This window comes from Rhipicephalus microplus, chromosome 6 (genome assembly GCF_043290135.1).
Source record: "Rhipicephalus microplus isolate Deutch F79 chromosome 6, USDA_Rmic, whole genome shotgun sequence".
In the NCBI taxonomy this organism is placed as follows: Eukaryota; Metazoa; Arthropoda; class Arachnida; order Ixodida; family Ixodidae; genus Rhipicephalus; species Rhipicephalus microplus.
This window is the reverse complement of record NC_134705.1, coordinates 174,877,733-174,902,476: the sequence shown is the minus strand read 5'-3', so window position 1 is coordinate 174,902,476 and position 24,744 is coordinate 174,877,733. Positions and strand designations below refer to the sequence as shown.

Here is a 24,744-nt window from a genome sequence, read left to right as displayed (position 1 = left end):
GGTTTCAACGCAAACTGAGAAGGTGGAAGCACAGCAAGCAAGTGCAATGTTGATGGACTTGTCACAATATGCAGCAGTGTTCGAGCTGTAAAACATTGACGTCTCTGTCAGGGTCAGCGCTAGGGGGTAGGGGCACGGGTAGGCTCGAGCCCCCCCCAGGATTTTCCTTTGCCCCCCCCCCTCCCAAGAGCAAGCATAGTCAAAACAAAACGCATAAGGTCTGTGCCTCCCTGCCCACGCTGAAAGAAAATTGTTAACGGTGCACTCCCCCACCCCACCAAGAAAAAAATATGGACCATCTCCCCGAAGGAAACCCTGATGAGATGCGAAGCAGTAGTGGTGCGCACGGCGTTGACCCGGTTGAAACAGGCATCGACGCGGGAGCTGGGAGAATGGTTTGAAGCGAAACTCGGTGTAGCGTTTACTCGAGTAAACGTTTGTTTGAAACGCAGACACATGAGGCGGGACGCGTTGAACACGCTTGCGCTCAGCTTTCTAGGCTCTCGTCTCGTCGGTGTTACCCGCGCGGCGTCCGTATTCTCGAACGCGATCGGTGTTCTTGACTCGCACCTCGTTGATGTCGCTGGTCTTTCCACCACCTAGGCTCGAGGCTTAGCTGGCTCGCATCTAGTCGGTGTTGACGTCACCATTCGCGAACGCGATCGGCTTCGCTAATCCCCGTAACGCCGGTGAACCGGGAAAGGTAGGCGCATACTAGCGGGAAGTGTGCCGCGATGGCGTCCCGCCCGTCAGCGCGATCGAGCGGCAAGCAGCGGCGCGCTGTCCGCATTGTCGGCGCCGCAAGCTTCTTGAGGCGTGCGCACCCTCCGGCTCGCAGCTTCTTCTCGCCGACAGATGGAGAGAGGTAGCGTGGGTAAGATGATGCCCACGTGATGAGTGGGCTCGAGCGTTGCGAGTGGTGGACGTCACCACGCACTGCTATAGGAGGGCGTGACCTACTTGGCACCACTCCAACACCTACGGCTAGTGGAGCGGTGTGGACGTAGGGACAGCGTTACACAGGCTAGTCAAAGAGCTGCTTCGCATCGAATAAATCCTGGCACCGCCCCTGCTCTTTGCGAATGACCCCTTTCTCGGGCTGGGCCAGTAACTCCTGCTGAGTGGCTTCGCGGTTCTCGCTTTCTAGCATCGATTGTGGGGTCTTGTGATAAGGCACCATGCTCTCGGAACGAACGGGCACAGCAGATGAGGTTGAACCAAAACAAAACAAAAACATTTGTTGAACTACGTTTACATCTACGATATCGTCAGTCGAATCAAATATGGCGCTAGTGATCAACATGCCGAACGCAACCTTATACAACATTCTAATGCACCGAATCAACATAAGAACAACCACAAGGTTGTGCGAAAACGGTGTCGCCAATGCTCGACTCACCAGGAGTGCCCATCGGGAAACGACCCGCGGTGCCGCCCCCTTGGACCCGACGTGCGAGACGATCGTTCGCGTCAGCCGCCACACACGAAAGAGAGACTCATGTCCCATGCTCAGCCACCCAGCCTCGCCGCCAGGCGTCACTGCTGGCGCTCACGCGCTAACCATAATTTTCACGATGGTGGTGAACCATGCCGCTCGATAGCTGTGAATTTTAAATGCGACTTACTCGCGGAACACGTGTGCGCCACGAGGTGCACACGACTTAACAGGGGGTGATAACACTGCCACACAATATACTGTCAATGCCAGAATCGACAGTGGCGTGCCAACGAACGGTGACGTAGCATGCCAAAGAGTCACATATTGGCTCGAAGGAGAAATACTCGGGGAGAAGTGGGAACTGAGGGTCACGTGAAAACAACGTCTCTGATTAACGAGTGTCGCGGCCCTTCCTTACATGCTAATTGGTGACTTACTTCGAACTTAATTAGCTATTGTAGCCTCTGTACCGTCGTGGTGGTTTGACTCGGCAAAGATGTGCGACCCAGTGGCGGAATGGCCGCCCGCGCCAAGCTAGTTTCTACCTCGTACACTCAAATCGCGTGCCGTTCCTAGAGAATACAGAATCACGCATACGGGCGTGACAGCAGCTGGTCTATACCGTGCCACGGTAACAAACGATTACGCACGCGGAGCGCTTATCTCGTGAAATATCTTCATAGTGACAGTGTGGCCGAAGGCGACAATCTCGGCGATATACGTTCGACTTGGCGAATATGTGCGATTGTGTGCGCAGACGACATGACAAGTAGCACGAGCATGAACTTGAACGAGACGAAGATTGTTTTTGTATTCGGCTGCTTAAGAAACTGCGATGCTACGCATTGTCAGAACGCTTGCACACCTTCGACGTCTGTCCTTGAGTAGTGCGTGCCGTCGCTTTCGCGCAATCGAATCGCACAACACTGCATTAACGGCTTATACACCCGCATTACTGGGGCATCGTCTTCTGCAACAGAATCGGTGGTCGCTCGGGCAAGAACATGACGCTGACGTTGAGTGAAGGCTATAGCTGGGACCAGTTCGAGTGGTTCGCCGTCTGCTGCTTCAACTCTTCTCGGGACTTGACACACGTCTGGCTGCCCTTCTCGGAGAGCCTCACTGTTCCAGTATACGAGGCCATCGCGACACAAGGTAAGCTTTTGATTATGTACCGGAGACGACCAGAAAGAAGGGATTCGTAACAATAATTTATCGGTACACTTGCCAATGCCACTACATGATTTCGAGACATGCCTTGGTGGAGGACTCGGGATAATTTTGACGACCTACGTGCACCTACGTGTAGTCAGACGGTAAGTTGGGCCAGTTGGTTAGGATCCATCGTGAATTTCGGTGTTATTAAGTTATTTAGGCCAAGCTTGTTTATTGCCATGAATGTGATAACGCTACCTCGGTGCACCTCGTATTCTGCGCATGTTGTGATGTAGGCTGCCAGTACCTATGTATATACTTTTCACCCCGTTTTTTCCAATAAACAACAGTTGTGAGTCAGCGCCGTTTTTTCTTTCTCTTTTACTCCTTCCCTGTCCTGTATTTTTTCTGGTGTTGCGCTGTAAGTAAGTTCACGACGGCACCTACGTGTACACGGACCCACAGGAGTGCGCAGGGGCCTGCATTGCATAGGCAAACTTACCCTGCAACCGCGATCCACGTTTATGGTCACTGGTAATAGGGCAGCCTGCTAATTGAAGATTTGCAATGAAATCGCTAAAAGCCGCCACATTGCAGTACCATGTGTGGTTGTAAGCTGGATTCTTGACGTCGCTTGATCTGTTTTGGCAAATAGCGAGTGGGTTCTGACATTATAACAAATCTGATAACGTCCCAGCCACGTTATTACATGGCATGTTTCCTGCAGCACTGAATTGACTTGCTTTGAGGTTATCATAGCCTGTAAGTTTTCGTACGTGTATGAAGTTCTCACTCACACAAATGCGACATCAAAACTTTTACTATGACCAATGGCGTGCGCAATTGCTTGATGTAACCTCGTCATGTTGCTAGGGGTCTGGCTGCTACGGGTAATGCTGGCTCTGTTGAGTCGTGCAGTGGTAATTGCATCGGTATGTCACGAACGGAAGACCGTGAACAGCGCTCGGCGATTGTAACGTGATACTTACTCGGAGCGCGTGGCTGCTGGCTGCAAGAGTGACAATGACGGTGTGAACCTTCGTGACGCGCTTTGACTGCTTCTGGTGAACAATCGTTCAGCCTGTCGCTCTTTAGCAAAGCTTCAATTTGGGCCAGTTGGTACGGCATTGTAATGCGGTTGCGCCGAGCGACACTCAAGAACGGCTGACGCAAAAAAAGGACTGGACAACAGGTGCTCAATCTTAGTACACCACTTGTCCTGGCCTCTTTTTCGTCAGTCATTTGGGTATTTCGCTCAGCGCATACACAGCTGTTTTCCCATACGATATGCTTCCTACTTCTGTAGCTCTTCGTATGTAACGCTACGTACGTGCATTGCTTAAGCCTATACTTTGTCTTGTTTTAATCCGAAAGTACTGTACATTAGGAAACTGACGTCTGTGACGTCATGTTAAAACTGTCAATACACCATCATTCTTCTAATCTTGGCCGCATATTCAATCGGACACGCGTTTGTTTCCGTTTCTAGAATTTGTGACGTCATCTTACTCAAGTTATCCGGAGGCAGTCACTGTGCCTTCGCACCAAAATGGTGGTGACAATGCGTGGAATGAATCGGTCGCTCGGAACGTGGGCCAACCACTGTCCAGGATTGAGTCGGATTCCTTCGGCATGCGAAGAACAGCGCGTGCTGCCCCTGCGGAGAGGCGGGTGCTGTCGGACCTCAGCTACGACAGACGAGCTGGTCTGCCAATCAGCAATGTGCGTTGTTGGCCTAAAGTCGGCACTATATTATAGTGGCACTAGCTATGAGGGCCACTCTCGTTTCTTTTTTTTTATTCCAGGCATTTTCATGCTATACCATCTAGTCGTAGGTTCTGCAACAGGCGTATCGAACTCGCACCAGCTGCCGGACCATAATCGAAGATAGTTTCCATTCTTATGTACGATTCATTTCTGAAGCGAATTCCGCGTCAGCCTTTGTGAAGCATATCGATAGCGATGTGCTCAGTGACAAAAATCTTGACGCCGATCCTGTAGTATAGAGTTTTATACCACGGTTACGTCTCAGCACAAGGTGGTGGCGTGGAGTGCCTCATGACAAAAAAAAAAATGTTAACACTATAGACACGTCTGCACAGCTTACCCACACAAAACGTCATTATTGACCAGAGGCGTGAATCTAGAAATATAACAAGAGGGACACGAATCATACCATGGCGGCCATTTTTGTTTTTTGTATATGAGTCGTATATTTATTGACATAAGAATTAAATCATGCTCTGAAATAAAATTTAAAAGCAAGCATGGGGTCTGAGCTCAAATAATTGCGTTGTTCTATTCAGTCTTCTTTGAATTTGTCGAGCGTCTTTTGCGATTTTCGTAGTATCACACAGCTGAATAATATTGAACACAAGTACAATGCACTACACCTCATATATGGTGTTCTCAAGCTAAATTTCAAGGGTGGGGGGACAATTGTAAGAGGGGTCGCCCCCCCCCAGCCTAACCAATGGATGCTCGGAATCCCCTAACCCCCCCCCCCCCTTGATATTTACGTCAGGGTTGACGATAGGCGAGAAAATTATGCGAGCACCATTCAGCATTGTTACAAAACAGTCACAGAGCACCATTCAGCATTGTTACAAAATAGTCACAAAGTTGTGGAAAAATTATGGCACGAAGACTGTCGTGTAGATGGGCTGTGGGCCACAAGGTGAAAGGTCAGCGAACCACGCGTTCATGACATTTGTCCTAATAACCTTCCTCGGTAAGCGTCATTAGCGCCACGCAATTGAGGCATAATGCGTATTTTATGGCGCCAAGTTCTAGCGTTGCTGGGGGACTTCAGCCTCGCTTCTTGTCAACCACAAGTTGAAATATTATTTTGAGTCTCAAAACGCCGGATAGAATAGAAACTCGCATAAAATGAAGGGAATAGTTAGAATTGTATTTAATACATCTGACATTGCAGCGTAAGGTTACTGCAATCTTTTCACATACTGCTGTTGCTTTTCGGCACTGCTTGAAATTGCGTACGGAAAATAAGGGCCAAATAACTTTCGGAATAATTGTTGAGAATTAATTCGATGCTTTCTCTGAAAGGAGTGACGGTGCCAACGTTTCGACAGAGGGATACTTGTTGAAGAAGCACAGCCTGTTAATCGCACAACAGTGAGTTCGTAAAAAAAAAAATGGCCCCGTATCTACATATCACACTGTAAATGTCGTCGAAAGACGATAGTCTTGCGTCTGGAAACAGTCAACAAAACGTTTATTTGATGTTCTGCGCAAGAAAATAGGTGAATGGTATTCTGGAGGCGCTGCGTTAGAGTGCCTCGATGCGTGTAGCGGAGGCGAACGAGTGCATGGCACGTCACACGTGAGACATGAGTGGTATCTGACAGTTATCTTGGGAAAACGAAGGGCACGGCGTGCGCGCCCGTCTCGGTATCGGAGGTGATAGGGTACTGAACACAAGGCGACGGATAGGTGCCACCACCGTGTCGTCTTGGCGAAGCGTTGGAAACATTTGCCTTTTCATGGAAGTGTTGCATTTTCAGCGCAGTGTAATAACTGCTACGGTCCTTAGAATTACTTATGTATGCCTTTTTCCAGTAAAAAGACACACATACAGAATATGGACGTGTTGTTATGGTGCCTCAGATATGCGCAATAATTGCTTTTTAATTAACAATCACACAAGTATGAATGCTGAAACTTGAACAATATTGATGAGCCGTGCGGATGGAGTCGGCCGTTTGTAGTATCGTCAATGAGTAACATAGTAAACGTTTCTCTACGGCATCGTTTGGTGCCGTTTGGGGTATTGTTACGGCGGACAAACAGACAAAAATACAGATAGGCCGAAAGGCAGACTAAAATTCTTGTGTCGAATCCCAAGAAAGACTATCGCCTTTAATAATAAGACAATATATGCTCTGTCCGCACTGGACAAGGTAATCACTTTGTGAACTTTTCAGTCGAGCCTTCGAGCCAACCATTTCATTTATCATCGTGTTAGTAATCATCGATGCCACCATCCGCTCATTTTTAATTTCCCATTTTAGGTTCGACAGCCAGTGGTCGAGCTGTATCAAGCACCGGTCGACCCGTCGAAGTTCGGCAACTGCGAGACCATCGTCGCGGACACGATACAAGTCGCCTGGGAGCTTAACGCCACCTCCATCACCTTAGCCGTTCGTGCCAAGGCCAGTAAGTGTAAACGCGGGGTCTACCGCAGGGACACTGGTGTAGTCGGTGGTAAGGAGGGGTGAGGGGAAGGGAATTCGAATTTTCAGAATTTTTTTTCTCAATTTTGCTTGTGTACGCGCGCACATACAAACACAACTACGGTCATGCACGATCCTTCTGTCCGCTGCGGTGGACGAGTGTCTAAGGTGCACGGCTGCTGGTTCGAAGGTTGGAGGTTCGATCCCCGTCACGGCGGTCGCATTTCGGTGAAGGCGAAATGGTAAATGTTGATGTACTATATGCGATTGGATAGCATATTAACGAACACCAGATGGTCGAAATTATCAGCACTCGTCCCGAAAATATCTTTGCGCTTGATAGTGCCTTGTCAACGAGTCAATGACCTTGTCCGTCGCAGTGGTGTGGTGACGACTACTGTGTCTCACATAATCATATCGTGGAATCGGGACGTAACACCCTCGGTATTTTGAATATTATACATAATCCTGTCTACATTTCGCTTACTTTTACTACTTCTGTTTACGTTCAAATATGAGAATTACTATTATGTATATAATTCTAAATGAGCCCCGCACTTGCCTTTGGCTATGGGACGTACCATACATTTAGAGCATAGTGCATAATTTGAACAAGATCATGCAATAAATAAATATTCATTTATTCACATGAAGTATGTTTGAACTCCTACCCTCTACAAAAATAAAAAAAACTTCTGGCCGTGCTACTGCACAGCGGTGTGGCCAATATACCTTTTTTTTGCAGAGGGGTGGCTTCATTCAATATCTGTGTGTGTTCTTGCGGCGTGGCTTTGTGTGTGTGTGTGCGTGTGCACGGAAGTGGCGATATATTGTGACGTGTTCGGGATGCTGACAAAAACATCAGTTGCCGCGTCCAAGACTAAACCCGGTATTCTAGAACGTCCCTTCACTCAACGCTCCACCTTCACTTGAGAAGGGCGATGGGAACGCCGTCTCTAGGCACGGCAAGTCACTGCATATAATCGACAATGTGATGTGATTCTTGAGTAGCGCAGTGTCATTTTCAGCCGAGCGGTGGCGCAGTGCTCAACTCTGTCAAGTGAAGGGTGGAAGTCGAGTCGAGGAGTGTTTGTGAATACCGGGGTAAGGCTTTTTCTTAGGGAAAGCTTATGCGCGGGAAATGAAAAACAAACTATAGCATTGGAGCGATTCGCCGTGTAAGCTCACAGTGGCGCGAACATTCGTCAGCCATCTAATGATCTGATCATCGGTGGAGCGCGTGCTCTTTTTATAAAGCATGTCGTCGAGCCTTCTAGCTTTGGCTTGTGCTCGCGTAAGCTCTCGAAAAACGTTGACTATGTGCGTCCTGCACGTATACTGAACGGAACGATCTCAAATAATCGCGAAGCATCTGAAGCATTGTGGTGTTGTCTGCGCCGAGCGCGTTGCTGACAGTTTTTGAGGCTGAAATTCGAATACATCAAAATGCAGTTCCTAAAGGTTCGTGGCAATATTTCACTCTGGTGATGCCATCTGAGAACAGGGCCGTCCATGTCACTTTTTTTTACGATAAGAGATGCTGTCAACACTCGTGCGGATAATATCTTTGCTCTTGATGGTGCCTTGTCAACGTGTCAATGACCTTGTCCGTGACAGTGGTGTGGTGATTACGGGGCTCACTGATTACGGTGCTCGTGCCTGATTTTTGTATGACGACATGAACTTGCGCCTAAGGCATAATATTTTGTGCTCACAGCTCGCGACACAGAAGTCGCAGTTGTCCGCCGCAGTGGTGTAACGGTTACTCTTTATGAAGTAAACAAGGCAGAAGGATATTGACGTTGCTCCTTTAGTGAAGCAGTAACGAACCTGCAACAGTCATTTCTTCATTTTAGGGGTAATGGTGGAGTTACCCCGCGCTCTCGCGGTTACTCCTCGAGGGAGCAACAGTTACATTTCGCAGAAGAAAAATCAGGTTTTGGTAGATTTAACCAGCGTTTATCCGTGTGTGCAGGTGTGTGGTTAGATGTACAATCAATGTGCAAGCATCACATTCAGAAATAAATTTCAGAAAATTTCAGAAATCTCAGTATATGCGTACACTAACCACTACATGACACCACGCTCTGGCACCGTCTGGAAGGAAACATATGTAGGCAATGATGGGTCATTTGCACATGGCGCGAACATTACCGACGTTACTCCAATAACAAAGTGATCCCCCCCCCCCCCCCAAGGAGAAAAGCACTTCTTCTTGCCGTGCCGTGTGAAAACTTCTGCACTCACTTCGTCTTCTGGGGGAGCAAGGCGCCTTTTTCGGGTTACTGCGCAGTTACGCTGGAAAACTTTTACACTGTAGGGCCCTCGGCTGCTGACTCGAAGGTCATGGGTTCGAACCTGGCCGTGGTGGGTGCATTTCGGTGGAGGCGGCATGGTAGAGGTCTGCCCCGCCGCGGTGGACTAGTGGATAAGGTACTCGGCTGCTGACCCGCAGGTCACGGGTTCAAATCCCGGCTGCGGCGGCTGCATTTCCGATGGAGGCGGAAATGTTGCAGGTCAATGTGCTCAGATTTGGGTGCACGTTAAAGAACCCCGGGTGGTCGCAATTTCCGGAGCCCTCCACTACGGCGTCTCTCATAATCGTATGGTGGTTTTGGGACATTAAACCCCACATATCAATCAATCAGCATGGTAGAGGTCTGTGAACTGTGCGATGTCAGTGCACATCAAACACAGGAGGGTCGAAATTTCAGGATTCCTACACTATGGCGTTTCTCATGATCATATCATGATGTAGGGACGTCAAACCCCAGATGCTGTTATTATTATTATTATTATTATTATTATTATTATTATTATTATTATTATTATTATTATTATTATTATTATTATTATTATTATTATTATTATTATTATTATTATTATTATTATTATTAGTCGCGGTTTCCGTCCGGTGGCTCCGGCAGTCACATGTAGTGTGGAGGGAATCTGTTGATGCTGACAATTGTTGGTGTTTGGGTCTCAAAACTACGATATGATTACGAAAGAAGCCTCTTTCATTTCGCCGCCACCTAAAAGAGGTCGCCACTGCCGGGATTTGATCTCCGGCCTTCGGGTCAGCAGTCGAGCAACTTAACTTGTAGTCCACAACAGACGATAGAGTGGCATGCCGAAGATCCATGCGCAGTGTGACGTCAGGCGACACATAAGGCCGAAAATTTCCGAAGCATTCCTCTACGGCGTCCCTTATAACATTCACAGTTGGTTTGGCGCGTAAAATCCGCGAATCGTTTGCGCGAAATTCCGCGAAGCGTTATCGTCAACGACCTTCCAACGCAGTGCCGGGCATGTGGACCGCATTCGGCATCAGTGGTGCGCAAGACAAGAGCCAGATGATTGGTGCGGACGTCGCGGTGATCTTCATCATGGAGCCCAACAACAAGGTCACCGTCACCGACTTCCTCCTTACGGCTAAATCGCAGGTAAGCGCTTCTATGCCGCGCTGTGGCAGCAAAACCAAACCGGTGCAGCCGTCTGCACACTAAGAAGAACGCTCCGCAGACTGGCCTGGGTCAAATAGGGTTATGTCAATCATCCTTGATTTTTGGTACCGTCCCGAGTTTTCATACAATGTACAGAGTACCATGCCGTTTTTGTCGGGACAGCTATATGTCCCGGATTAGGTCCGGACTGTTCAGGTAGAAATTTTTATGTGGTGGAAGGCACGCCGAAGAATATCGCGTCACGTCACAGAACACGAAATCGCATGCACGAAGTATTGTGCAGGGGGCTGCGATGGTCCTTAGCAAGTTTAGGTCAACTTCAGCGTGAAGTGCGACGACCTTTGAAGGTATATTCTTCAGCTAGAAGTGTTACTACGCGGCAGCATTTCTTGAAATAGCACTTAATTCAAGACGCCACAACAATGAAGAAAACGTGTTTATCTTGTGGAGTCTCGAATTGAATTAGCGAGCGTGCGCCACACAACGCTCTTAAAGTGAGTGGACACACCAGACACGGTTGGAACAAACCAAACAACTAACATGTTTGTTTAACTGCCTCTTGGAATGGCGATATCGTCAGCCGAATCATTTAACATAAATCGTGATCAACACGTTAGGACATTCTTACACAATGTTACCATGCACTCCAAAACATGACAAACACAATAACACACCTAAGGCGGCGCCGCCAACGCATGATTTACCACGAGGGCCCCTGACGCGCAACCTGCGGTGCCACGCACCAGGGACACACGCTAGAGACGACCGTTGGCGGCAACCACCACGCGCAGAGGGGACCAGCTTATTTCTCGCTCGCCGCTACCAAGGCTTGTCGCCACCGGCGCGATACAATGATGATGATGATAGTGGTGATAAACGTTCGCGAACACAACGCCACCTACCGCCCGGTAGCTGTAACCCGAAATGTGGCTTTTGGGCGAGACACATGTGCCACGAAGCGCAAACAACTTTACAGGGGGTGTCAGCACCCCCCAACCTATAAGATTACGTGTCGGAACTTCCTCTTCGTCCTCCTAGCAAATGTTTTCTATCATCATCGACATTGCTCCTCACGAGCTCCCGCTCGCTCGAGGCCACAGAGCCACGAGTTCTCCTTCTATCATTGTTTCGTTAAAGAGCGTTCCTTTTGGACGTGCCGTCTCTTATCCCTGCACGACAGCCTGGTAACCGGCGGATTTCGCTGGCTCCCTATCTTACCCCTACCCCTTCTGTCCCGACTCCCCTCATCGAAGAGTTGGTAACCGAAGGACCAAACTGTACCGATTCCAGAGCCGCAAAGTTTATCTCGCCAAGTTTGCGGCGGCATTGTGCGAGTTGCGGGGCATGTGAGCCGAAACTGGGGAAATCAAAATTGTGGGTGGGGTAGAGATAAAACGGCGGGGGAGTTGTCTGAAGAGCACCATAGTAGGAAGCGAGGGGGCATGTACATTAGTGACACATCGGTGATTCTTTATTAGGCAGAGACTGAATATCTTGATAATTTTTGCGAAGTGAAGCTGTGTTTTGACAATGCATTGCACTGTATGCGCGTGTGTATGGGTGTTTTCTCATGTGGTGCTAAGTGACGGCAAATATCAAATTTCGCTGAGGTGAAGCTAACAATTGGTAGGGAGCATATACAGTAACTATGGGTTAAACTAACCTCCCCCCCCCCCCCCAGCCCGACCGTCTGATGCGAAAAACGTGTTCACGCCAATGCTCAGGTAGAAATTGTAATGCCTGACGAGAGGCGATGGTGTCGATGTCCGGCGTCTACACTTGCACTACGCATGGGCGACTCTCCTACTTTCTTCTCTCCAACAGCTATGCGCATAGAGTTTCATACAATAATACCAAGAGTGGAATCTGGCGCTAGTGTCTACGCGGACTTCTTCAGCAGCACTTGTACCCCCACGGGAGTTATGGGAAGTGCAGGCTTCGGATCAGCTTCGGATGGATTACGTTCTTGTGATTCGCGATGCTTCTTTTCCGAGTTGATATGTGATATTGTGGTTTAACGTCCCAAAACGACCATGAGATTTTGAGAGATTATGTTGTGAAGTCGAGTCAGTGGAGCGTGACGGTGCGTCTACTTAGCTTCGTCATCACTTTGCAGGCGATTGAAAACGAGTTTAGGCAAGACACGCTGCTAAAAAACATCAACTCGAGACAATACGCTGCACTGGCTTGAGACCCTACATCTATGCTCAGCGGTGAGTGGACGACGCTTCGTTTAAACTGTCAAACACGACTCCTAAAGCTCCGACGTCGCAGCATATTAGGAGATCTAGTGGTTGTCAGCCTCTTCGAACAACAAAGGCGCCCCGCCGCGGTGGTCTAGTGGCTAAGGTACTCGGCTGCTGACCCGCAGGTCGCGGGTTCAAATCCCGGCTGCGGCGGCTGCATTTCCGATGGAGGCGGAAATGTCAAGGCCCGTGTGCTCAGATTTGGGTGCAAGTTAAAGAACCCCAGGTGGTCAAAATTTCCGGAGCCCTCCACTACGGCGTCTCTCATAATCATATGGTGGTTTTGGGCCGTTAAACCCCACAAATCAATCAAAGGCACTGTTTCAGCCTTATTCACCTGCACCCCACTACCCAAGCTACGTGAAGAACGAAACTGAAACTGTAGAAAAAAGCCCGTAGACAGTTCGCCAGCTAACCCTATCCATTCCGAAGCCTGTACTTCCCATAATTTTCATGGAGGTAGGCACGCGATGGCAGTGCCAGATTCCTCTCTAGGTATATTATTGTAGGAAACTCTAATGCCGTGCGTTACTTCACTTCTCTCCCATCACCTGCTTACGCTTGCTCCTCCATTGCGCATGCACGAGTTCCCTTTCTCCTCTACTACGTTCTCCCTCTCCTGCCTTGCAACGCCGACGCAGGGAGCGTCTGCTTAAGTACGCTCGCTTCCCATCTCCTCTAGGCATTCCTCTCCACGGCGTCTCGCAAAGCCATTGCATGCAGTGTCTGGCTAGCGAGTTTCGTCATAAAAAAAAAAAAAAACAACTGACTGCTCGTGCTCCACAACCATAGAGTCACAACCGCGATGCTCCACATCACCCCACGGTTCCCTTCCGGGAGGTAGTGTAATCTTTTGCAAGTGGCTAGATTTTTTTTTTGTCAGGCATTGGATATCTTCATAGATGGTTATATTGAAAGTGGGTGGAGAAAAAAAAACGTTTGAACAAATTTTGTGCAAATGCTGCTTTTGTTGCAAACGCAGTGCTCCGCGTCCAACGGCGTTTGTCCGGACGACAAGCAGGGCGGCAAGGACGATTTGACGGTCATTTCTGCGAATTACGCCAACGGGATTATCGAAGCCGTCTATTCTCGCAAGCTGAACACGGGTACGAACGCAATCGATAGGTTACCGTTTAACTAACTGTGGAACGAACCTCAATGTAACGCAGTTATTCATAGAACAAACAAATGAATGAGACAGTTAGGTGAAGGAAAGAATGAAGGGGACCTTAATTGCGCTGTAAAATAACTACTTCATAAAACTTGTGTTCCGGCTGGTTGGTTCGTACTGTGCAGAAAGTAATGCCGAAATGCAAGGCCATGAAAACAAGAGGTACAGGAAAGAGCGCAATTCGGAAATGGGTTTGTTTGAAGAGATCTTTTTTTATTATTATACAGTTCAAGCAGACAGGTGGGCTGTTCCATATGCGCGGAATAATCAGATAGAACTGCACGTTCATGAAGTGACACGCCCCAAAAATGGTGCTTCAGCTATACTCGAGGTTACACATGTGTCACTGTTACAGACATCTTTTCTCATTGATAAAATAGGCCTCCAGTAGGTGACATTCCACAGTAGCGCCACTCCTTTCTAGTATGTGAATATTTAGAAACTGTTCACGTGACTGTGCCTGATCATCCTGTGTGAGGACAATAGACGACCAAGCCTTCACGCGTGATCGCAATGATTTGAAAGCTTGAAGCAGGAGAAACTGTGGCGAGTTTAGCGTGAAGCTAGGTGAATTTCATAGGATGGAACAGCCGACGAGAAGAGGAAAAATGCGAAATCACTATTCAGGTGAATGCTCGTGTGATAACCTTAACGGCACTATATTCTGTCTATCGTTCTGCGTTATTACTTTTCGCGATATGACTCCTGCATGGTGGACTTGTCCCCGTCGTTGCGTCTGTCGTATACCTGAATACGGGACTTCTCCCGGATTCAGGCACCAAAATTGATGTGCGTCTAAGGGCTTCGAATGAAGAAGACGCAAAGTCGAGCATTCATGTCAACGAGCGTGCTCTACTCAAGGAGTATTAAAGAAAAATTGCTGGTGTGGAAGCTCCCGCAAGCAGAAGTGAAGCCAGCTTTTGTCACTGCCAAGATGACGGAAACACGCTTTTTTTCTGATAGTGCCCACTTAAAGATCAAGTGGATTTGATATGTTTTGTAAATGCTACGTTAGTTCTATATTAAAACATAGTTCTTCCCGACGAATTAACACACAGAAACTAGTATGGATGACTGAATCTACAAAGAACTTTGCCTCTCATTAGAGGCTCACTAAGGAAAACTAGTAACTGTAAGACGCACTTGGAGCACTATGTGACCCGAAAAAGTTCCCACGTTAAACTCGTTGGCTGTGCGAAGAAAACACTTCGTTTTTAATCGCTGAACGGCGATACATCATCATGCCCTTAGTAAGATGGCCGCCACAGCCGCCATCTTGCCAGAGGAACGGCTCCACTTCTGCGCAATCATTTCCACTCCAGCAATATTTTTTTTAATCTTCCTTGGTTCTACTTCACTCAACGTTCTCTTCTTTGTTACGTTATTGCGCCCTGCTTAAAATACGAACACTTGAGATGAAGGACTAGACAGACGCAAGTGCGATCCTAAGTGTTCCTTCATCCCAACTGTTCGTCTTTTAAGCAGTGCGCAGTGACGTAACAATGAATAACTACCGACTCGCGCAATCATGTATACCCTTACAAGTTCTCTTCTTTATAGTCGTTCTCTAAGTCACTCGATGTGCGTGCCCTTCCCGTGGGAGGTTCAAACAATTTGCAACGCTTGCGTCTGACGGCTTCAACGCAGGTGACGGTACAGACAAGCCGATACCACCCACGGGTTCAGTGTCGGTGGTCGCTGCGCAGGGCCCCACGAACGTCGGACAGCCGGATATCGTACTATACCACACGATGATATACACTAAGCGTGAGTACATATCGTCACACGTGTACTGCAAGCTAGGTCTGAATCACGTCCACCTCTCCCCACAATCGTACTTCTCTTGACAGGGACACTAAAGAGAAAAACAATTTCTCACGTATTGCCACGTTCCTTCAAGTTTTGTTATCGTCTGTTACACTGCAAGTAATTCTCAGCAGTGTCCTAGGAGCTTCGGGACTGTATAAAATAGTAGATCCTTTTGTTAAGATTACAAGCGCAGTGCGAACATTACAGATAATTCTAAAACTTACGTGGCCACTAGCGATAATGCCGGAATATTCGACGGCACATGTATAAATGCCGACGCGCTTCGCCGCTTGTCAGTTAATCAACGGCCGACGCTCTGTTCGCTGATATAAGTGCCAATGTGTATTACTCTAATCTGACTTGCCGTTTACCAGCCACAAGTTTGGCCAAATAGACAGTTTCATTTGGTCAAGTCGTCAATGTTGAAGTTTCATTCTTGAATTTCGCGCCGAAATCTACGCGCGTGACGTCGAAACTTTCAAAATGCACTTTTTGTTATTTTCGCGTCATTGGCTGCATGAAATTGTCTGAAAGTTTTTATGCTTGGCCTATGGCACCAACAGATGACATTGTACTTCATATTTATCGACTATAGAAGCTGCGTAGGGCCCAGTAGATGCCTGCAAAATCTATTACGTCACGATGTTTGGTGCGGGAATCGTAAGGCGGCGTCACGGCCCGTAATTTCTTTTGGCGCGTTTTCTCGCTCACGAATAACGCGGTATGTAGAGGTACTTTACTTTAATTGTACTTTACTTAAATTGTACTTTACTAATACGCAAAAAAAATGTTCGCTCTTCAGTGTCCCTTTAATGCTGTTAGGCTACGCATCGAATCATTCATTCATTATTATTCATTCATTCATTCAGTTTACTTAGGCAAAAAGAAAATGGCTTATGTTGAAGAGGCAAAAGTCAGATTACGTCTGCCCGACTGAAGTACCTCCACTTGTGCATTTGCTCGTCACGCGTTCATTTGCACTTGGTGGACCGCTGAATCATTCCCACCATCAGAACTCACTATGCGTCTCATGGCTGCTACGTAGAGACCGTCATGGTGGAGTTCGGCCGGGCCCCGAAGCGCAACTGTCCGACGCTATCCGGACACCAGGTACCACCCCCCGACAAAGGTAACAGGCTGTTCGGAGGTCGAGACCTTTTCAAGAAGTACCACATCGACACGTTCACCGCCCAGATCGGACCGACCGGGGGAGACCGCGGCTACTCGGCCATAACCGGTGAGGACGTCTTTCGTTACGGGCCCCGGCTTGGCGCCAATCCATGCCATGTGGCATGTACCACAGAGTTTCTTATAAATACGCTAGAGGGAACTCTGGCGCTAGTGACCATTTAAGCAGGAATTCCTTTTAAGCAGGAAATTGCCAAGGAAAGGATCTATGATAATACTCAGAGTAGTTCTCTACTGTTTGAGGCCATTGTGAACCAAGACATATCGGGCCAAATACGAAAGGGTAGACACGGTATGCAGTGTGTGTGGAGAAGGAGAAACTGCCGAGCACTTCATAATGTTCTGTAAAGGGCTTCACCCTATAGTTCAGGATGATGGCGCAGAGTTCTTCAAAGCACTGGGGTTTAGAGACAGGGAGGATAAAATAGACTTTAAGCGGGTAGAATTAATAGGAAGTTATCTTATTGGTGGCTAAAGTCAACGCACGAGTGAAAATTAAACCCTTCACTGCAGAGTACGAATCCTGAACCTCACTCTTTAAAGGGAAACAAATAAATCTAGTTTTTGGTTCATTAAGCATTACGGCTTGGTGGCGCTAGCCACCGCCCGATCTAAAGGGTACAGCCATATCCATCCGTCCATCCATCCATCCAAGGGAGCTGCAGCACACAACGCTTAAGTGAGCGTGGGAATGATGGGTAACACACGGATTTGTCTAATCTTCGTACTTTCGGCTCCGGTTGGCTTCGCGGGGCTTAGAGCTTTGTCACTAAACGACAATGGGCAAATGTTCAGCAGTTGCACTTCGCCACCATAATCCTTTTAGGCTCACATATTCAAATCGGGTCATGAAATTCACAATGGTTCCGTACTTTTCACAAAAGAAAGTAGGAAATGATTAATCTGGTGTAACGAGGTCACGAGGGCCTCCCACAAAGCGGCGAGTGCATTGAAAGTCCGCAAGCGCGAAGGGTGGGCGAATTTGTGTACACTCCCATCATTCACACGGTGGCTAAACGATCGCACCGCCAGAGTCCCATCTAGTTGATTTAACGAAACTCTAAGGCTGAAACTGCAGAAGCACTCCCTCTCGGCGTTCGGTATCTATTGTCGTGGCGCAGCACTTCTTTTTACTGCTCCCAGACTACGACATCACCCTCGACAGCTGAGATCACTGAGAGGAAGAAGGTGTGAGAAATATCAGGCGCGTTTGTGAAGCCTTTCGCGTGCGCGTAGGCAGAGCAATATGGCGAACGCCAAGCACCCGTCGTTTTAAAGCCACAGGTTAGGGCTTCGACTGGCAGGCCATCCTAGTCAAGGAACCTTTGGTCGTTCTCCGTACTTCGACTCAGAGTTGAATGATTCCGGTGCTGCTCTTTTTCTAAGGCCTTGTGCAAAAGGACGAACCGAGTGGGAAATTCGCTGTTGGAAGAAGCATTCGCGGAACCACGCGACAACTGCAAGAGTCTTTGTCCTAGTCGAAGCCGTGTCGAAGTTTAGGTGAAGGTTCCCACTCTGTTAAGCTAAATGGCGGACGCGCGGATGCAACAAGCCATTGAAAAGCGAACGCCCAGCTGGGAAACGGCTGCTTGCGTGCGTAGCTTGTCATCATTGTCATGGCTTTCGCAGCTGGTGTCGGGCCAGTTTGGCAAAGGAGATGGCATCAACTTGGCGCTTGAAACGGGCTTTTTTTTTGCACGTTGACAAAACTGTCAGGATGCCGGACGACGCAATCATTTTATATGACGCCGCCACCACCATCGCGCTGCTCTGAAAACACGTGACCGGAAGCAATCACACTGCTCCGTCTCAAGGGCTTGGAACAGTGAAGCGTGGAAAGTTGGGCAAGTTGGTGTCGGACATAGTTGGACATAAGAAGATCGCAACATGCAAATGCTTGCGAAGATAACACCCACAGCGATGTGTGTGTTGTCTTTGTCAGTCGTTGTCTGTTGCGCTGTTCTACGGCTTGGAGCTGGAGCAATTCAGAGCGCTCGACGAGCGAGGATTGGGATAGAAAAGAAAGAGTTGAACGCAATGCGAGCGGTGCATTTCCAGCAGCCGAACACGCTCTTTCTCGTGGTTTCTCTCCGTCATCTGTTAGACGTCGTTTCCGTGGCGTAAGTGACGGTAGTGAGGTTTTGGTGCACCTCGAGATAAAAACGCTTTCGTGTCAAATCGGAAGCGGTGACGTGCTTTTCAAAATGGCATGAGCGTCCTTTGGCCCCCGACTTTCCGGGCATAATAGGAGTGGGAAGTGAACATTTCTTGCAGTCTCAGAGACCTTCGGCCAACATATTCGTCAAATGACCCTGCTCTTCTATAGCAATGATGGGACAGGTCTGGCCGAGTAAATGTATCGAGCACCATCAGGTTAGCGGTGCGCGCCGCCCCCTGCCTTAATTTTTTCTCAGTGCACACGCCTATAGGTGACCATCATCATCATTATCCTGACTACATCTCCCACGTTTTACCTACAAGCTTCCTAATTTCATCTGCCCACGTGATTTTCTGTCCCAGTCCTCTGCCGCGTTTGCCTTCTCTTAGAATACAATCAGCTGCCTCAAATGACCAGTGATTATTCTGCCTATGCGCTACGTGCCCGGCCAATGTCCACTTATTAATTTCAATTATTATATTCTTAACCCCCGTTTATTCTCTGGCCCACACTACTATTTTTTCTGTCCAGGTTACACCTATCACTTACCTTTCCAACGCTCACTGCTTCGTCCTCAATTAGAGCTGAACCCTCTTTGGAAGCCTCCATGTTTCTGCTCCTACCGTTAAAATGCACAACGACTCCTGGCCTAGAGGTACACATACGGAGAATAATAACAAGAATACCACAGCGCCCTGACAGCAGCAAGTTGTGCTTTGATTATCATCAGTTTCCTTTCATTTCATAATTACTACACCACAGTTAAAGACTACAAACAATGACCCTTATAACTTCATTGGCCTCATTATCTGTTCGTTCTTAAGGTTATGTTTCACAACGACAATAAGCCCTCGGTCAAATACCCTGCTTTAGTTACGTATGTCGCGCAAAACTGGTAAAATAAACAATGTTCACAAAAGAAAGAAAGTGGGAAATTATTGATCTTGTATAACGAGGTCACAAGGGCCATCCACAAGCCAGTCACGCCCCTTCTGGACATCGGTGCGTTGAACTGGTCGAAGCGGTTCAATGCACCAATGTTCAATGCACATTGATAGTTCAGGCGTTGCAATGTACTACATCAGCTGTTCAGGCATTCAGGGCACATTGGCAGCGCAGCCGGTTCGATGCACACAGGCGCGAAGACGTGAACACTCGAAGAACAGAGCGAATGCACGAGTCAGGGCGCATGAACCGCCCGAAGGCGATCACAATAATTTGCTAAGGTTTAACTCCTGTAAACAACATATAGTTATAACGAGGAAAATGACACAATTGGTTTTGTTTTGCTAAGGCTTTGCACGACATGATGCACTGAACGTTTGCTGGGTCACTCGATAGCGTCGCGGCGAGGCTCTGAGCTATAGCTTCGGTTTGACACCTCTCTGCAGCGGATCACGTGGTGTGACGTCAAGTGTGCCATTTCTCCGGCGGTTCAAGGTCGTTGAGACTCGCTGAATGATCTCGGTAGACATGTAGTTGGAGAGCTTACGTTCTAGGAATATGTCGTGTAAAGAAGTGACGTAGTGAAAGGTCCAAGCACGTTACGAGGCGATCAGAAGAGGAGCACATAGGACAAAGGCTGGACTTGCAACTTAAGTTTCACAAAAAGGAGGTATTCACTAAACACTGGCAAGCATGCTAAACAGCTATCGGTAATCTTGCCAGCGAACCCACCCTAACGCGTGTAAATACATGAAGTTATAGCTTTGGTAGATGTTGAAATTAATTAGGTGTTGAATGATTACGTGTCTTTTCCACAGGCATGAGTGGTTGGGGCATTTCGTGGTGGATCAACAACGAGCTGATTCCCGTGCTCCACGTGGAACGCGGCAAGACGTACAAGTTTATCGTCGAAGGCGGCTCGGACACGGCGAATCCGGCCCGCTATCACCCCTTCTACATCACCGACAGCAACAAGGGTGGCGGCTCCCATGAGCTTTCGTCCCTCGGCAAGCAGGTATACGCTCTCGCTGACTCTCGTTCCAGGCGGCGCGCGATGTGGAAAGGCAGGCTCTCTGTGGGCTTCCTCTGTTGTTGAGAGAAGCTTTCATAACTCGCAGAATTACAGCGGCGGTGCTGAAACGAGAACAATTAGGACAGCCAAGTCTGCAATAAAAGCAGTGCTGAAGCCTTCCTTAACATTCTATCCAAGCGTAGTGCAATGGCAAGGGTGGTTTTTCACGTTTGCGCGTGCGTGGTTAACGGAACAAACGATGAGAGATGACGATTGAGTAGGTTTTAAACATCATTTATCACGGCAAAGGACTTGGGGGACTATTTCGAAAACAAGCGCTGATATAAACACACTCTAACTAAATTCCGAGTAGCTGACTGTCTAGTGTGCGTGTATACCCGGCGTCTCGACGGGGCGACGGTCCACGCACAGTGACGGCCCTTGTCGAAGGCGAGCCCAGGCACGCAGGTGGTGCACGTCCCGCGTGTGGTTTCGGTAGGAGACAAGACACCCCTAAGACCTCACATCTGAACACAGCCTTCAGTTGTTCTAGGTAGCAGCGGTGATCGGAAACCGGTCGTCCTAGTATCTCTGCTACCAGGCCTCGATCGCCAGGAACAGACAGGAGGAGCTCTACAACCAGCACCCTGGTTCGGCGTTTCCTAGCTGGAGCCTCCGTTGGATCATCAGAAAAGCACAGGCCCTCGCCAAGCATGGCTTAGAGAACCTCCAAGGACAGCGCCCTGGTCCGGGGTGTCCTTCGGCTACGTTCCGCACGGCCCTTTGCACGTTTCACAGGCACCTCCTCTCTATCTTCTTTTCTTTCATCTTCCCCTTTTTTGTCAGTCTTTTGTTCTATTTTGTTTTGTCTTGCGCCCTCATGTTTCTCCCTCGCTATTTCATCTTTCCTGAGAAAATCTTTTTCTTTCTTTCTTTCTTTCTTTCTTTCTTTCTTTCTTTCTTTCTTTCTTTCTTTCTTTCTTTCTTTGTTTCCTGCATTCTTTCTTGTTTTCTTTATTTATTTATTTTTCTTTCACGCAATGCTTCCTTCTAATTCTTTCCGTCCACGCCTGCAATTCAAGTTTCACCCACGTGCACAGCAGCGCAACACTTTTGTGACTGTCAACAACGACCGTCACGCGTTGAACAATCAAACATGGTGGCGTGAAACGAAAAGTGACCCCTATAAAAGATCAGATCGTCGTGTCAGAAACAAGTAATCGCTGACAAACCCATGATCGATAGAGCGTGCACCGGTTACTTGAAAACACTACATACATACATACATACATACATACATACATACATACATACATACATACATACATACATACATACATACATACATACATACATACATACACACATACACACATACATACATACATACATACATACATACATACATACATACATACATACATACATACATGCATGCATGCATGCATGCATGCGTGCATGCATACATACATACATACATACATACATACATACATACATACATACATGCATCCATACATACATACATGCATGCATACATACATACATACACACATACATACATACATACATACATACATACATACATACATACATACATACATACATACATACATACATACATACATACATACATACATACATACATACATGCATACATACATGTTATGAGGGCACCTTCGAGGGCATTCTATGTGTGCACATGAGAAATCCTTGATCCACCTGATAACCTAATCGTAAATAGTTTTATAGTCGCGGACAACGTTTCTTGGCAATGGAGGGAAAGACCTAGTGGGCGTAGCGACTGCAGGTGTACTCCTCCGTGAAGCAGTCCGGTTCGGCAAGCGCTTCGAATGACGGCCGGGTTCGAATAATAACACTGCATTATATTCGCTTCGTTTTCTTAGACAGTCATTAATGAGTGAAATTTGCCACATGTTCATTTGGCGAAAAAGGGAAGTTCATTGTACACTTAGCTTGTACGTACACAAACGAAACATCGAAAACAATTAAAGACATTGGCGAGTCATCGAAATGGCTGACGGGTGATGAGCGCTCACTTGAAGACGGAAATGCCATTTTGACTGCGACGTACAGGTAAAGTGCGACGGTTTCGCAAGCGCAACAATGCGATATGACACCGCATAGGTTAAAAAAATATGAATAACTCCTTAGTGCGCTCTGCGTCTCTTCACACACAACATACAGTAGAAAATAAAATAATGCTTTTTTTTTAGTTTCATGCGACAAACATAGACGTAAATTAGGACTATATTCTAAAGCGGTGGCAGACGCCCACTTTGGCTCCGTAACGTTCCCTTCATTGTCAAGAAAAGCTGTTCACGAGTATAGCAGGTTCACTTGGTCCCTCCATATTTTTTTACTATATTATTTCATATTTTTCTTTCTTCTGCTCTGAAATATTTTAGTCCCCTACCTCAATCTATGGAGAGTAGCATGCTAGCGATATTAGAGACCGACAACTGACTATTTTCCATCCAGTTTTTTCCTGTTCGACAGAAAGCTTACCCTTCGTAGTTGCAGTAGTTAATCCCAAGAGCTCGCAGTCATTTTATAAGCAGTATTTCTCGATCTGTAAGGCTCTGAACACGGTAGTGCCTTTTCAACCAGCAGCGCTGAGTATTGATAGCGATGGCGGTAGCCTTTCTGGTGGCTTATGCATGCTGTCGTGTTTCTTATTTCGCAGGATTTCTTGGAACTATGCTTAACCATGTTTGTTCTGCGCTTTACAACTATTTTTGAGAATAACAAGCCAATAATGAGACGGTGTGGCTCTAAAGTGCTTCCCTGCATTTCTACCGCGTCGCCAAGCCAAGTAATCGCAAAGGGAACTGCGCATATGTCACGCAAAGGCAGCGCCACTTTAAAGGGTCATTCACCAGGTTTGACAATTTTGAGCTGACAAGCGCAATGCATAGACGAGGCGTTCATGATCATGTCTGCCAAAATTTGCAACGCTACGCGCCGCGGAAATGGGTCAAATTTCAAGATGAACGCTGCTCCCCCTTCCTTCTGCCGGCGCGCGCCCAGAGAATGAGGGCATGACGTGTGCGTATGAATGGCCCTACGTATACGGCAATGCAGCGACGTTGGTGCTCTACGTAGACGACTCTGCTTTGACGTTGCAAACAGTAGCACGGTCAACGATCAACAGCCTAGAATACGCTAGAATACGAAATTATTTAACATGGCATGCGTAGTTTATGTAATTTCTTGCTTAAAGAGATCATTCATCGCCATCATCATCATCACCATCAGCCTGACCACGTCCACTGCAGGACAAAGGCCTCTCCCATGTTCCGCCAGCCAACTCGGTCCTGTGCTTGCTGCTGCCAATTTATAGCCGCAAACTTCTTAATCTCATCTGACCACCTAACCTTCTGCCTCCCCCTAACCCGCTTGCCTTCTCTGGGAATCCAGTTAGTTACCCTTATTGACGAGTAGTTATCCTGTGTAAAAGCTACACGCCCGGCCCATGTCCACTTACTCTTTTTGATTTCAACTATGATATCCTTAACCCCCGTTTGTTCCCTAATCCACTCTGCTGTCTTCTTGTCTCTTAACGTTACACCTACCATTTTTCTTTCCATTGCTCGCTGCGTCGTCCTCAATTTAAGTAGAACCCTATTTGTAAGTCTCCAGGTTTCTGCTCCATAGCTAAGTACGGCAAGATGCAGCTGTGATATACCTTCCTCTTGAGGGATAGTGGCAATCTACCTGTCATGGGATGAGAGTGTTTGCCAAGTGTGCTCCACCCCATTCTTATTCTTCTAGTTACTTCAATCTCGTGGTTCGGCTCTGCGGTTATTACCTGCCCTAAGTAGACATAGTCTTTTACAACTTCAAGTGCACTATTACCTATCTCGAAGCGCTGCTCTTTGCCGAGGTTGTTGTACATTACTTTCGTTTTCTGCAGATTAATTTTAAGACCCACCTTTCTGCTC

At 47.6% G+C, this 24,744-nt stretch overlaps 1 protein-coding gene across 1 annotated transcript in view; it reads left to right on the top strand.

Moving 5' to 3' along the window:
• The first annotated feature begins 2,355 nt into the window (after positions 1-2,355).
• LOC142765053 (protein Skeletor, isoforms B/C-like) overlaps positions 2,356-24,744 on the top strand; it is a 41,187-nt gene continuing 18,798 nt past the window's right edge. The window contains exons 1-7 of the mRNA XM_075865621.1: positions 2,356-2,593; positions 6,625-6,769; positions 10,087-10,229; positions 13,479-13,602; positions 15,315-15,434; positions 16,522-16,713; positions 20,586-20,782. Coding sequence (XP_075721736.1) covers position 6,769; positions 10,087-10,229; positions 13,479-13,602; positions 15,315-15,434; positions 16,522-16,713; positions 20,586-20,782 — 777 coding nt within the window. The 5' untranslated portion in view covers positions 2,356-2,593; positions 6,625-6,768. The remainder of the gene's footprint in view (positions 2,594-6,624; positions 6,770-10,086; positions 10,230-13,478; positions 13,603-15,314; positions 15,435-16,521; positions 16,714-20,585; positions 20,783-24,744) is intronic.